Source organism: Balaenoptera musculus, chromosome 2 (genome assembly GCF_009873245.2).
Source record: "Balaenoptera musculus isolate JJ_BM4_2016_0621 chromosome 2, mBalMus1.pri.v3, whole genome shotgun sequence".
Classification (NCBI taxonomy): Eukaryota; Metazoa; Chordata; class Mammalia; order Artiodactyla; family Balaenopteridae; genus Balaenoptera; species Balaenoptera musculus.
The window spans coordinates 62,852,629-62,868,730 of record NC_045786.1 but is presented as its reverse complement, the minus strand read 5'-3'; the positions used below and the strand labels follow the sequence as shown (position 1 = coordinate 62,868,730).

Sequence of the window (16,102 nt, the reverse complement as noted above, 5' to 3'; positions counted from 1 at the left end):
CCCCTTCGTAAAGCAGTAGAGATAGAAATATCACAGCGTGACCTGTCTCCTTGCCTGGCTCGTATTTTCACTGCAGATTTGCATTCCGCGGCTCCATTTAGCCCACCACCCTGTTTCCCTCCAGGAAAGCCATGAGCACAAAGGATTTTGTGCTCCAAAGCCAATAGGGAGGGATTTATTCTGCTCAGCCATGCTGGTTTGTTTTGTGTTCTTGTCCTGGACAATGTTTAGTTGCTGACTTCCACAGCCCTAGGTAGCTTTTGTCATGGGTCCCTGAGAGAATAGGACCCAAGGAGACTTATTGCCCTTATACCTGTTTTCCTCACCTCATCTCTCTGTGGTTCTGGAACTTTCCATGGATGAGAGGGGCTGGGACCCAGAGAGTCAATGAGGGAGGGGGTTGGGTCAGACCCTTCCTGAGCCAGCGTCCCGGGCCAGGTAGAGGACTTGGGAAGAACCTAGGGGATCTCGGGCTGACGCTGCCAGAGGTCTGGCCCTTCCTTACATGACTCTGTCGCGCCACCTAGTGTTCAAACGGGTTCTCTGTAGTGTAAACTTAAGTGTCTCTTGGATATTTTGAGGGCCTTGAGCAAAATCTAAGCAATGGTAGAGGATGGTTGGGAGCCGACAGAAAGGTTCCCTACCATTGCTCCCATCTTCCTGTTTAAAATTTATAAAATCTTGACTTTCAGCCTAGTTCTCTTCTTATTCTCTCAAAGACTACGTTCTTCATTCTTCAAAAGCAGATAGCAAAAAGCCATCTGGAAATAGCTTTCGTTTAGTGTGTCACCAGTCTGCTAATATTATTAGATGTAAATCAATCCACTCATTTATAGTTAGTGCCACTTACACCACTGAGCCCAAAGCCAGCAGGAAGGGGATATGCATGTGTGCCAGTGCAGTGACGTTGACCTTTGTTTTGTCAGATGATACACCAGCAGCCTAACCCAGGAGTCCACTACGAGTACGTAATCATGGGGAGCAATGCCATCAGCCCACAGGTGCTGCCTCACAGGAGACCAGGTAAAATTTCTGGTTTTGCGGCCAGTCACTCCAGATCATTTCCTTTTAACGCCCTTTCTCTCTTCTTCTTGTGTATCTGCCCTCTGTCTCTCGGTCAACACAGAGAAAACCCATGGACACATATTACAGAGTCAACCCACAGGTGCTGCCTCACAGGAGACTAGGTAAAATTTCTGGTTTTGTGGCCAGTCACTCCAGATCATTTCCTTTTAACACCCTTTCTCTCTTCTTCTTGTGTATCTGCCCTCTGTCTCTCAGTCAACACAGAGAAAACCCATGGACACATATTACAGAATCAATGGGCCTTGATATCAGAGGATGCTTCACCATTTGCCTGAGCCTTCACTGATAAGAGTGTTTCATTCACTTGATTCAAAAATGAACATTCTCAGTCTGTCTTTCCAGTTCAACATTTGGAAATGTCTTTTATATTAGTTTCCTATCGCTGCTATAACAAATGACCTTAAACTCAGGAGCATAAAGCAACACAAATGTACTGTCATACAGTTCCGGAGGTCAGAAGTCCAAAATGGGTTTTGCTGGGCAGGAATCAAGATGTTGGCAGGCTGTGCTCCCTCTGCAGGCTCTGGGAAAGAATCAGTTTCCTTGCCCTTTTCAGCAGAGGCCACTTGCGTTTCTTGGTTCATGGCCCCTTCCTCCGTCTTCAAAGTCAGCTGAATAGCACCTTCAAATCTCTCTCTGCCTCTGACGCTCTTCTTCTGTCATCTCTCCTTCTCTGACTCTCGCCCTCCTGCCTCTTTCTTATAAGGACCCTTCCGATTACATTGAGCTCAGCCAGATAATTCAGGATAATCTCTCCATCTCAAAATCCAGGATAACTTAATCACGTCTGCAAAATCCCTTTTGCCGTATAAAATAACACATCCCAGGTTCCAGATATTAGGACACAGGCATTTTCAGAGGGCCGTTATTCTGTCTACCACATGCCTTTTCTCTTGGTCCCCTTCTGCTTCTGCTAACACAGCTTTCACCTATAAGAAAAGAATAATGAATTCACACCTAACAATCCACCTCTTCCCTGTGGGCTCTGCTGACAGATCCAGCAGCTTTGCTTGCCTCTGCTGGGTATAGCACAGCCCCTGGCTGATATTTCTTTACCAAATGGTGATGGAGCCCATCACCCAAATGGAGAGTGTCTTTTCCATCTTTCAGACAGAAGAATCTGCAGAAATATTAATAATAATCGCTAATAATCACTCACACGCAGAGTCATTGCTATGTGCCAGGCACTGCTGAGCCCTTCACATAAACGAACTCGTCAAATTCTCACAACTATGCTCAGAGGGAGGTACTGTTATTAGCCCCATTTTAAGAGTAAGGAAATGGAAGCTTAGAGAGATTGAGTTACTTGCCCAGGTCTCACAATGACCTCAGGTCAGCCTGGGTCACTAGCCCCTGTGCTTATTACACTGCCTACAGGTGACCTGGTCCAACACCTGTCCTAGGAAGTGAGGGGACAGATGCGAGACCTGGCCATACATCCTTCTCTGGGCTGCCGATTGGATAACCAGGTTATCTGATTGTTACAGGTCAGGGAGGAGCCACCTGGCACGTGGGGTGCATGTGTTGTCCAAACTCCAAGTCAGCACACTCAGCCTGAAAGAATTTTTAAACCATTTCCAGGAGCAATATACAGTCTGAGAAACCAAGTTCAGATGGGGAAATATTGAGATTACTGATGCTGATTTATAAGGGCAATTGGACAGACTATTTGAAATCATATAGGATGATGATGAGTGATAACAAGCCTAATGGGTCTCAGCTAATGGGTAGCATGTGGTTCTGGGATCAGCTGTCTGGGACAGGGCAGGCCAGAAGGGGTCAGCTGTAAAAAGTTGGTGAGGAGAGGCAATCTGGACCAGGCTTCATCCACCGTATCAGTGGAGTCAGGAGGCCAGAGCTTGAATTCAATTCTGCCACTTTCTTGCTGTGCACCCTCAGGCAAGTCAGTAACTTCTCTGAACACATTCATAGTCTACAAAATAGAGAGGGAAAAACATACACTCAGAGGCTTTATTTGGGAGGGGGAAGGTATTGAATAAATTAGGTGTCCGTCCTAGCACAGTGCCCAGTACATATAAGGTATATAAAAGATTTTAAAATGTTTTATCTGATAACATCTTGGACAGTTTCATTTATATCAATATGCTGGTCTTGATTCTATTAGTTTAATTTGCATATAATATTTTAAACCATGAATATTTTAAATTTAAATATTTTAAATTTTAATTTGCATATAGTATTATAAGTAGCCAACTAAATAAGAAAGTGCTGCTGAAAGGGTAGAGAAAGCTCTAAGTTTTAACTTCATTTTATAGTAACCTTAGAATTTGCCTCCTTATTTTATATTAAACTAATGAATGCTTGAACACTATTCAATCAAAACAGAAATATGTAAAGTAAAATGCAACTGCTCCATAACTGCCAAAACTTGGAAGCATCCAAAATGTCTTTCAGTAGGTGAATTTGGATAAAGGAACTGTGGTATATCCAGACCATGGAATATTATCCAGTGTTAAAAAGAAATGAGCTATCAAGCCATGAAAGGACACGTAGGACTCTTAACTGCATATTACTAAGTGAAAGAAGCCAATCTGAAAAGTCTCCATATTGTATGATTCCAAGTATGTACGTACGGTATTCTGGAAAAGACAAAACTATGGAGACATTAAACAGATCAGTGGTTACCAGGGATTAGAGGGGAGGGAGGGATGAATAGGCAGAGCACAGAGGATTTCAGGGCAGTGAAACTATTCTGTGTGATACTACAATGGTCGATAGATGTCATACATTTGTCAAAACCCACAGAATGTACAACACCAAGAGTGAACCCTAATGTAAACTATGGACTTTGGATGATAAGGATGTGTCAGTGTAGGTTCATCAGTTGTAACAAACGTACCGCTCTGGTGTGGGATGTTGATGGTGGAGGCTGTGCATGTGTGGGGCAGGAGAGATACGGGAACTTTCTAGACTTGCCACTTGATTTTGCTGCGAACCTAAACTGCTCTAATTAATATACGTATTTTATATTATATATATATATATATATGTCTATTTAAAAAAAAAAAAAAAAGCAGTATTCCCAACCTCAGCCCTCTCCCAGCTTCCCAGAGGGAATCTCTCTTTACAATTTGGTGGGACCCTACCCAGCCCTTTCCGTGCGTATACAAACATGTATGCGGCCAGTTTGAATATTTGTCTACAATCTAAGTGTGCCAGGAACATCACGTGCCAGCCTTTTCCATAAGCCAACATACATCTAACCTCAGTTTGAAACTTCTCTGAAACTGGTAGAAAACTCAATCTCAGTCAATCTGGGGGCTCCCACACACACCCCAGATAGAGGAAAGATACCTGCCTGGCAGGTCTGTGGTGCTCAGGAAACCCAAGACCTCAAACACCTGCCTCTCCTCACTTTGGAGATCTCTCTCTCTCTGTCTCTCTCTGAGAAAGCGCTCTCTCCACTTTTCCCTCCTCCTTTCCCTGGGCTGGCCCCTCTGGGACCTGTTATCCTTACTGGGAGCTCAGGCTTCCCTGTGGGAAGGAAGAGCCCTTAACTTCCTGCAGCTTTCACTTTCACTCCTGCAAAAATCTCAGACAAGAAGATTGGCCACTTGGACTAAGAGAGGAGGAGGAACAGAGATAAAGAACAAAACACAAATTAATCTCTCAAGGACTTCCCTGGTGGTCCAGTGGTTAAAACTCTGCTCTTCTAATGCAGGGGGCACGGGTTTGATCCCCAGTCAGGGAACTAAGATCCCACATGCTGCACAATGTGGCCAAAAAAAAAAAAAATTAGTCTCTCAAAAAGTGTCCGGCCACATCTGTGTATGTGTATACAAACTGAATTCTGCTATGCTTTTTTTCTTTCACTAAACAACCTATGGGTCATATCTCCATGTCACAACGTGTATTTGCTTCATTCTTTTAAAAAATAGCATAATATTTCATTCTTGGTTGTAGTATAATTTATTTGAACCACTACCACTGGTAGACATTTAAGTTCATTTTACTGTTTGGCTGTTTCAAATTAGTAACCATACTTATACATACCACTTTATACAAAAGAATGAGAATATTTGTATGACAATTGTCCTGGAAACTGAATCCCTAGGTCAAAAGGTATGTGCATTTAAAATTTAGAGAGATATTGCCAAGTCGCCCTCCAAAACTTTGCGTGTATTTACAGGCTCACCCAGTGTGCAAAATTGTGCTTTCCTGCACCTCAGCGAGGGGTTTAGGGATTTAAGGGTTTCCAAAGTTTCTCATCTTTATTGTTAGGTGAATAGAGTTGCTGTTGTTAGTTGCTTTCTCATGTAGTTCTTTAATTAGGAAGGAAGTTGAGTGTTGTTGTGTGACTTTTGACTGTGTGTATTTCTTCTCATGTGAAAAGAAATTGCCTCTCCCTGTCCCTTGCCCACTTTCCCTACTGCGATGTTCATCTTTTTCTTATTCATTTTTAATAATGTTTTTAATATTAGGGAAATTAACATCTGCCTATTTTAAATATATGTGCTATGAATTAGAAATGATCTCATGCTACCTAATTTCTAATGTTGGAGCCATTGCCTCTTTATGACTCACCGTCCAAACCCATCTTCTGTGGTGTGTGCACTTGCGTCTCCTAGGGGAGCCCTTCAACGGCCAGCTGGTACCAGAAGGGGGGAGCCAGCAGGAGGGAGAAGGGAAAGAGGGGGACGAAGAGAAGGCAGACGTGCACGGCGGGGCACCTGAGATATTCACCTCGGAATCAGCACAGACCTTCCCGGTCAGGCATCCTGATAGATTCTCTCCCCACCGGCCGGACAACGTGGTACCACCAGCACCACAGACCCCACGGCGGAGCCGGGATCATAACTGGAAACAGCTGGGGACGACGGAGTGCTCGACAACCTGCGGGAAAGGTGAGCTCATGTGCGGGCTGGGAGGGTCTCTGCAGATCCCGGAGCAGGAGTGGGGAACATGCAGGTAGGCCCCAGGCACGTGGCAAAGCTTCCCCTCCTTGAGCTTGACTGTGAGATGGCTCGTTAGTGTGAGGCTGTGTTGGGGGTCCCCAGGACCACCCTCAGGCTCGGTGATCCACCGGAAGGACTTAGAAAACTCAGAAAACCTGCTGTGCTCATGGTTACAATTTATTACAGTGAAAGGCTACAGATTGGTATCAGCAAAGGAAAAAGCACATGTGACAAAGTCCAGGAGACACCAGGCGTCAGCCTCCAGGTGTCCCCTCCCAGTAGAGTGGCACAGGGATGCACTTGGTTCTCTCAACAATATTGTATATGAGCCAAGTATTGCCAACCAGAGAAGCTCACTCCAGCTTTGGTGTCCAGGGGATTTATTGGGGTTCAACTACATAGGCATGTAGCTCCCACATTAGCTACTCAGCCTTTAGCACCCCAGAGGTCAAACTAATACAACATGGCCTAAGGCCTCAGGCATGCAAAGACAGGCATTCACAGAAATCACATTGTTGGCATAAACTAGCTTGTCAAACTGACAGAGCGCAACCCAAGATCTCTGGCATAGAAAAACTCTTATCTGCAGAATATTCCAAGGGCTCTGAGGTTATCTCCAGCCCTGGTCAAGGGCCAGTCCTGAATACATGTCTCTCTTTGGAATATGCAGGGTCTGAGCAACCCAGGCCTGCTGAGTTAACCCTTTCCTGCACAGTATGTTCATTAATAATCAGAGAATACCCTCACCTAGTTCAAGATTTACAAGCTGACGTACAAGTCAAGGTTGTGGAACACTTACACAAATGCCATTCAAAAGTCATTCTCAGATCTAAGGATTTCAGGAAAAAAAAATGCTTTGGGAGCTTGAAGTGTTAGTTAGCTAGCTTTTACACTCCACAACTCCATTCTTCCTCCTCAGTAAATTCTTAATTCTGTATTTGTCCCATTATCTTAAGACCAATCAACTCAGACCACCAGGAACAAGGCTGTAGCCTAACAAAGTCAGTTTATGCAGCAAAGGGGACCACACACCAGTGGGAGCATAGGGCATCTCTCCAACAGAAAGAAAAGATCCAGTAATAGGATTTAGGGGGAAAGGTGGAGTCTAGATGAAATTTAAGTAAAGCAGGGTTGTGGACTTCCCTGGTGGCTCAGTGGTTAAGAATCCACCTGCCAATGCAGGGGATACAGGTTCGAGCCCTGGTCTGGGAATATCCCACATGCCACGGAGCAACTAAGCCCGAGCACCACAACTACTGAGCCTGCGCTCTAGAGCCCGCGAGCCACAACTACAGAACCCTCGTGTCACAACTACTGAAGCCCGCACGCCTAGAGCCCGTGCTCCACAACAAGAGAAGCCACTGCAATGAGAAGCCCACACACCACAACGAAGAGCAACCCCTGCTCACCGCAACTAGAGAAAAGCCCACGTGCAGCAACGAAGACCCAACGCAGCCAAAAATAAAATAAATAAATTTATAAAAATAAATAAATAAAGCAGCAGAGTTGTGATAGGCTTGAAGCAAAGCCTGGCTGTGTGTAAAAGGGTCAATATCAATATCAGTCTGGACTGTCATGTGGACTCATGGCCCTGTGTCCTTGAACACTCAAAGGCAAGATAGATGTGGGAGGTGGTGTCCAGAAACCCCTGACCTGATGTTCTGCACCTGGGCTGGAAATTGATGCTGCTTTTCTGTTCCAGGTGCCTTAGATCCTCATGGCAAGGATATGTATAACTGTGCAGTCATGATTTCCTTCATATACATGGTGATAGCCTCCTGCTTGTAGTCAAGTGCTATTTGTGACTGTAAAACAGCTTCTTCGAGGGGAGGTTACCATAGAAACAGAGGCTGTATCCCTGAGGAGTTTCTGCAGCTGGGAAACTGATACCTCCAGCATATTGGTTTGGGGATTTTTTTTCCTTTTCTTCAAGAGATTTGCGTCTGAGAGTACAAAACTTGGAAACGATGGCATAATCAACACATGGAAAAATCTTTCACAACCACCTTTAACGCTCTTATCTTTTTCATAAGAGCACTGACTTAGTGGCTTTTGAGAATCGAATTGAAGTCTTTGGTTCCTCTTGGGGTCTGGAGCCCTTCCTGCCTGGAATCTTTGCTGGTTCCATGATGCCTTCATAACTGGAGTGCTAATTTATGGAGGTTTTATCGTGCTTATACTTAATACTTGCGCGGAGAATGTGAACTGGAGAGTCATTGTGCCAACTTCTCTTATAAGCCTTATGAGGGAAAGTTAAATGTCTGTTAAGTGTGTCTTAAAAGAGGCAGAAAGCTAGAGATAATTATGCATTAAGGCCAAAATCAGTTCAGTGAGGATCTGTCCATGACGCCATAGAGGTAAGCAGTGTGAAATGAAATGTACTTGACATAGGAGCCCAGGATCAAAAGGTATTTTGATAGTGCTGAAATAGTCTACCATTTAGGTAGTGGTGTGATGCCTGCTAACGGAAACAGATACACTCAGAACTAGGTGAAAACTAGGTGAAAGGATAAAGATTGTTGTCATGTGGTTTGATATCAAGGGTGGCATGTGTAGAAGAGTCTCCTCCATTTCATGTCTTTAACGACAGCCTGGCCCAGCCTTTCCAGTAGGATGAGACGTAGGCCTGTCTGGAGACCATAAGGCATTGCATTGTGGACACAGTGGGACAAGGACAAGAGCATGTGCCATTTGCCACGCACCCTGCGTGCTGCTCACCCAGCCTTGTGTTCACTGGACTCATCCAGGTGGTCATTCAGCGGTCTGTATCTGTTCTGTACCAGGCATGATGGAGGGACCCCTTTGCTCCCTCTAAGGTTTGCTCCCAGCCAGCGATGGCTTCAGAGACGTCAGGGCAGGGAGGCAGTGTGGACGCGCAAAAACATTTAGCTCATCTCATGGCTGTCAGTGGTAGTGACCAGTGTGCCGTGACCAAGAAATTCTGAGCCTGCCAGGGCTTTCCATCTCTTTTCTGCACAACCCAAGTCCACTTGCCTCGTGATCTCATCATTTTCCCCACACAAACCCTCTCCCAAACTCTCCTCCAGTCCTTCCTGGCAGCACTCACCAGACCACACATTTCTGTGCCTCTCAGATTAAAATTCCAGCATCAGGATAGCATGATCACAGGGAGGAGCCATGTACCAGAGAGGCCCATACTCTGTCCAGTCATTGCCCGGACCTCCGTTTATCTGGTCAAACTCCTAGCTTGGCCCAGTTGATCCCTGACGTTCCAAGACTAGAGTTATTTAATTTTTTCTTTCTTCTTATTTTGTCCATCTCTCCACAATGCCTCACTGACCTCTACACGGTCCCCTGAATTCACTGACTTACCTCATTTAACATCCACTGATTACCTGTGGTACAGTCCCCCCTCCCACGTAACATACTTCTGTTTAGATCAACACGTTGAACGTACAGCCCAACCAAACTGATCGCAGATTGTTCCTGCTACCTGAAGCCCAGCCAGCACCTGACCTCCCCACCCCATTCTTGCTGGCTAGCACTTAGAGGGCTAATTGTGTGGCATGCTTGGACAATGAAGAGGTGGCCAGGTACCATTATGAGTGATAGTCTCCCTTTCTGCAGAAATATAAACTGACCCAGAGAAAGAAACCTTTTCGGTCACTGGAGTCAAGAACTATAGATCTAGTGTTTTCTCACCATCGGAGACAGAAGGAGTACCTCTGAGTTTATTTCCTTGGCTAAACGCTGGAACTGGACCAGGGGGAAGGCAGACAGTGGCCAAAGTGCACACAGCCCCAAACAGGACCCATCTTTCCAAGGCACAGAGCATTCCTAGGGTAACTTGTATCCTTTCAGCTAAAGATACTCAATTCCCCCCTCATTAGTGCCAAGCAGTTGGGGTAGTTTCTTTTGCCTTACACTCCACAAACGTGTAAGTAGAAAAGTTAAACCCACATGGTCTGATGGGAAAGGGATGGGCTAAATAATAAAATTTTTACTTAATCCCTTAATAGCTGCGTCCCAATGAGTATCCTGCAAGCTGTGAACTGAATCTTATTCATCTTTGTCACTCAGCACAATGTCCTTAATGTTTGTTGAATTTCATTAAAAATCTCTTCTTAATGGAAGCAGATATGTTACTGGGCAAAATTTAATTCCACAAAAGTTTTTGCTTCCTATTAATTTTATAGCCAGTACTGCCTTTTTTTTTAAACATCTTTATTGGAGTATAATTGCTTTACATTGTTGTGTTAGTTTCTGCTGTATAACAAAGTGACTCAGCTATACGTATACATACATCCCCATATCCCCTCCCTCTTGCATCTCCTTCCCACCCTCCCTATCCCACCCCTCTAGGTGGTCACAAAGCACCGAGCTGATCTCCCTGTGCTATGCGTAGTACTGCTTTTTACTCAGCTAATAATTATGCTTAATTGGAACATTATTTTAAAATAATGGTCTCAAGTTATAGCTGCATTGTAAATTTTTACGCCCATAGTAGTTTAAACAAACGATTGTTTCTGATTCAAAACTGTCTTACAAACTGTCACGTTTTTTACAAGAACTACCTTCTGGCTCGGTGTGTCCCACAAGATCAGCTTAAAGAAGCATTGGAACACTTCGTGGCTGCTGAAATATTTAGAGACACATTCAAAGTTGTCCCTTTAGTTACAATTAAAATTATAGCAAGTTGAAGTTGAGAAACTCTAAATGCCTGGCCAATTAGCAACAGAACTGAGACAAAGCTGTAGGCTACATGCCAGTGTTCTGCCCAGCAGGACTCAGCTACTGGCCTAGACTGGGGCCGGGGGTGGGAGGGGTGGGTACACAGTTATTTATGAAAAACCATCTTACTCTCCAGACGCTCGGGTTGCACCTTCCCCCAGTTAGGGTTCTTTGTAAACACCCAGTAGTAATACTTCAGTGCTGCCACCAGGGGGTAGCAGAGAGAGAGAGAGAGGCAGGCCGAATTGAATCAGTTTTTGTTTTGTTTTTCCAGTTGACAGCTAGAAATTCCACTGAACAAACTTTGACTTTTTCTCCAAAATAGATTATACCTTATTAAGTATGAAACATGAGGCTGTGCATTTAAAACAAACAAAAAAACTGAGGCAGTCAGTATTTTTTTTTTTTTTTTAGCAAAGTAACAAAAACAAATGTTAGACCTCTGATAAATATTCGCTCAACAAACTTTCATGGAGCACTTACTCCCCTGCTGTACTGGAGTTACAGGGTTGAGCAAGCACTAGTCCTGTCCCCGAGAAACTCACCATCTCATAGGAGGCAGACATATACTCAAATAACGAAAATTCCACTGGATCAGTACTTTACTGGGGGAATGTGTAAAATGATTTACAAAGGCAAAGCCCGCTGCTTTTCTAGCCTCTCTTGAATCTTCTTACTTCTCTGCCCCAAACTGACTGTTGCTTCAACATACCTGGCGCTTTCAGGCCGGTTTGCCATGCACTTTTGTTCTAGTTCCGTGGCCTGGACAGAGCCCCCCTCCAAGACACACGTGTGCACAGCTACCCAAAACCAACCGTCTCTCTGCAAAACCCTCTCTCGTTCATGTCTGCAGAAAACCTTCAAGAAGTTATTATTTGTGTTCATTTTATAATCATTCCCCTGCCTATCTCTCTTGTTTTCTTGAACTCTTAGGGGAATTGTTTTTATCTGCCTTTGAACATGTTCAAACCATGTCCACAAATAGATTATAAGGCCTTTGAGGGCAGGAACTATTCCTGCTCTTCTTTGCCCCGGACAGTGCCTAGGAAAGCCCTTGTGCAGGAGCTGCGTGTAAACTCAGGAATGGAGGGGTGTGTGTGTGTGAATCGTTCTGTTTCTGAGGCTTTTCTTCAGCAGCACCTGGATTTCTGCGCATCTGCATTCATAGCCCAGCATTAGAGTGTCTTCTCCTTGTCCCTGCAGGATCTCAGTACCCTATTTTTCGCTGTGTGAACAGAAACACTCACGAAGAGGTTCCTGAGAGCTACTGTGACTTGAGCATGAAGCCGACCCCAGAGGAAGAACCCTGCAACATCTTCCCTTGCCCAGCCTTGTAAGAGGGCCTCTCTGTTCCGGTTGCCTGTTTTCAGCTCACTTCTGGTTGCTTGTGCATAGGACCCTAGTAGTAGATGTAATCTAATTTTTAAATCAGCCTACATCTGATTTAGAAACAGGAGATTTAGTCTATGCATAAAATGCAATCTGTTTAGCAAGCGCACCTGTCTTTCAGGATTAACACAGGAGCTCATAGCCTTTAACTGGTCAGCACACTCCCGGGAAGCCTTTGGTGAATTGGAGCAATTAGGTTATAGCTGGCAAGGAAAACAAAGAGGGAAGCAAAGAGTTACAATCCAGTACAGTCAGTGCTCAGGCGAGCTGTGTACAGAGAGAGACTCATGTAAGTCACAAATACATCTGCTTGGGGAGTGTCTCAGGAGAGGTCTTGGTTTAGTTATTGAATAATAAATAGGACACTTTTAGAAGAACAAGGAGGAAAAGCCCTAAAAGGGGTCAAAACATAATTCTCAAACTAATAAGAACATAATTCTCATCCGAAGACATAGTGCCCATGTGCCGATGTCTTATTTAAGGAAATGACAAAGCAGGATAACAGAGGAGAATATGTGAAACTGATATGTAAATAGTTCATGAAAAATAACAAAGGTTAGAAGAAGATTTCTAAGTTAGTTCCAAAGTGGGTTAATGTTCTACAGGGTAATAAAACTCATCCTTGGAGTTATTTTTCTGACTAGATAAAAATCTTTTGTACCTTCTTGGTTTTCTATAATTTTACGGAATCTGGGCCCTAATCACTAGTAAAGAGAATATGGAACAGAGCCACATTCTTTATGGAGTCAGACGGCCTTAGGCAGACTGCCAGGCACTGCTCTGGGCTGGGGATCACCTATAACAATTCTGATGCTTCTGTGTAAATTGGCTTGGCCAACTTCTGTGTAAGATGCTCTCTTCCTGTTGACTGAAGTGACCGGTCCCTCTCGATCTCTCGTTCCTGAGCTAGCTGGGACATCGGAGAGTGGTCTGAGTGCAGCAAAACCTGTGGCCTGGGCATGCAGCACCGCCAGGTTCTGTGTCGCCAGGTGTATGCCAACCGCAGCCTGACGGTGCAGCCCTACCGCTGCCAGCACCTGGAGAAGCCCGAGACCACCAGCACCTGCCAGCTCAAGATCTGCAGCGAGTGGCAGATCCGGACGGACTGGACCTCGGTACGCAGCAGGCCAGCCTGCTCTGGAGCTCCCCCTCCAAGACCTACCGCCACCCTCCTGCCTCCCCGCTCCAAGACCTGACGCGGGAGAACCCTGGGTTCTCCAGGAGGACCCATCCTATGGGGTTCTGGAAGGACAATTCTGCAAAACATAAGATGTGCTGATAGGGCCCTGATAGACTTAAGGGCCAACTTTCAGGGTGAGCCCATGGGAGCCGTGTGCACACAGGTGTTCTCTCTCTCCTGTGTCACGGTGGCGTGAAGGCTGGCAAAGGCTGCTAGAGCCAACTCCTTCTCCGAATCGTGCTCTCCCATTTTACAGATGGCAAAACTGGGGCCCAGAGGATCAAAGGAGGCAAGACATCCAAGCAGATCTTAGAAGGCGTGTGATGTTTTCAGGCTGGGATCCTGCTTGAGAGAGGACCCGGCAACCCAGGGGTCTCGTCCCACCCCGTCCTCTGCTCAGGTGGCGGGTAACGAGGACGAGGGCACCCTGACCAGAGGGGCCCTCGGAGCTGGCACTGCCCGGTGCGCTGACGTGCGCTTGCTGTGTTTTAGTGCTCGGTGCCCTGCGGAGTGGGGCAGAGGACCCGCGACGTGAAGTGTGTGAGCAACATCGGCGACGTGGTCGATGACGAGGAATGCAACATGAAGCTCCGGCCCAACGACATTGAGAACTGCGACATGGGACCCTGTGCCAAGAGCTGGTTCCTGACGGAGTGGAGCGAGAGGGTGAGCGTGCCAGACGGCGGGCGGGTGGGACCAAGTCTGCTGGGCTGATGGGCAGGAGCCGTGCATCACGAGGTGCCCCAAACCACACAGAGACGAATCGCTAGCTTGGAATCCCAAAGGTGATTTCTGACTTTGGGGAAAAACCCAGAGGTGAACTACTGTAGGCTTTCTATCCTTCTATGAAGACTGAGGGCCTCCAAGATCGAGACGTGGGTATGAAAGAATTCATTTAATTCTCCTTAGCACGAATATTAAATAATGAAATTCTGCTAATGAAATTCCTTACTTAGCATGTCACACGAATATTAAATAATGAAATTCTAAATAAAGCGAGGGATTACATCACACCTTTCCTACAACTTGGGCGTGTCTGGCATAGAACAGGTACTCAGCAAATGGCAGGCCCCCTTCCCTGCTTCTTACAAACTCAAAACCAATCCCACCATTCCCCTCCCCAGTAGCCCAGCCGGCTTAGGGTCCCTGGTGTCAGGTGTCAAGGATGAACTCAAAGGCATATATAGTTCATCATTAGCCCACCAGTTACCTGTGTACGAGGGAAGCCATTAAGAAATTGAATTCATCTATCAAAGACAAAAATAAGAGTTATATCAGAAGAGAGAGGGATTCTGGAGTTGGATGGTGGTGATGGTCGCACAACAATGTGAACGTACTTAATGCCCCTGACTTGTACTCTTAAAAAAATGATTAATATGGTAAATTTTATGTTATGCGTATTTTACCACAATTTTTAAAAAATGTTAGGGAAAAATACTAAGGAAAATTCGAGGATGTACGTTGGGGTGGAGGAGCGAGCGGGGAAGGAGATGATGGGTTTTGCCTGCCTTTTCTTGTGGAAGCTGTTGATTGGCTGGCAGTAGGCGTATTCTGGTCAGGGCAGCTGGACTGCTCATCAGATGAACAGTTTCTGGGTTTCTGGATTCTTCAGAAGACCTTGGAAGGTTAACTGGGCTGGAGACGTTAAGTGGCTGCCTTTGTCCTTAGTGCCTCCCTCCCAGTTAGGCCAGGTCTGCACCACTTCCCTTAGCAGAATCCCTCAGGCTGCTTCCAAGCTGTAATGTGCCTACGAATCCCTGGAAACCTTGTTACAGTGCAGACTCTGAGTCATCCTGCCAGGAATGTGCCCTTGTACCAGCTGTCCAGGTGAGCATGGCTCACACAGGTAGCAGGGATATTAACACTGACGTGTCCAGTTCCCAGGCCCAGCTCTCCCTTTATATCAGGCCACCTCCCACTACTCCCATAGCTGTGGCCCTCGGGGACTGGAACAATCTGCCCTAGTATCAGGCAGCAACGTCTTGTGACAGACGTCAGCCCTCCTTTCCCAGACCAGTCCAGACTCAGCTACTAGCAGGCAGATGGTGTGCCCGAGTTTTCGCGCTCTCACTACTCTGCTGCTGAATAGATTTTCGAAATCGAAAGCCAAAACAGTAGTCTGACAAGTGTAAGTGTATTAATCACAGCCGTGGGACAGGCTATTTGGAAAGAAGACCGTCCCTGAAAATCTAGGACAGGGTGCCATACTGATATCCCGTAATGGAGGAAAGCGTGCCTGAGAAGTGGTCAGAGGTTTCCAGGGGAAAGAGGTGGTGGGGAAACGCGGTGTCGTTCGCATCCTTTGAGAGCGGCTTCAGAACCTGCGGGGAGGCCTCCCCGCTAAGGCGCCCCTTGCTGTCCCACAGTGCTCGGCAGAGTGTGGGGCTGGAGTGCGGACACGCTCGGTGGTGTGCATGACCAATCACGTCAGCAGCCTGCCCCTGGAGGGCTGCGGGAACAACCGGCCAGTGGAGGCCACGCCGTGTGACAACGGGCCCTGCACGGGCGAGGTGGAGTGGTTTGCGGGCAGCTGGAGTCAGGTGAGTGGCCAGAACCGGGTGTGTCTGTCCGTCCCCTGATCTGTTTCCGGGTCAGGGAATTAGGGCTCGGTGTATCCCGGGGGTGCTGGGTGGGTTTGAACCCCAGCTGTGCTACCCATGACCCTGGAGAAGCTACTTATGCTTTTGGAGCCTCATCCGGTCAACAGTAGTTATTCTTGATTAATTTGTGAAGACCCTCTCTCCAAATAAGGTCAGGTGCTGAGGTACGGAGGTTAGGATTTAAACATATGAACTCTTGGGGGACACAGTTCAACCCATAACTAGTATATAGTTCTATC

The 16,102-nt window shown here is 46.2% G+C and overlaps 1 protein-coding gene across 2 annotated transcripts in view; it reads left to right on the top strand.

The window, feature by feature from the left end:
* THSD4 (thrombospondin type 1 domain containing 4) overlaps positions 1-16,102 on the top strand; it is a 583,087-nt gene that overhangs the window by 551,113 nt on the left and 15,872 nt on the right. Inside the window, exons 10-15 of one of the 2 annotated variants that reach the window (XM_036844548.1) lie at positions 927-1,023; positions 5,676-5,951; positions 11,898-12,027; positions 12,994-13,198; positions 13,756-13,929; positions 15,630-15,803. In XM_036844548.1, the coding sequence (XP_036700443.1) occupies positions 927-1,023; positions 5,676-5,951; positions 11,898-12,027; positions 12,994-13,198; positions 13,756-13,929; positions 15,630-15,803 (1,056 nt within the window). The remainder of the gene's footprint in view (positions 1-926; positions 1,024-5,675; positions 5,952-11,897; positions 12,028-12,993; positions 13,199-13,755; positions 13,930-15,629; positions 15,804-16,102) is intronic. The other variant, XM_036844549.1, reaches the window with a different exon arrangement.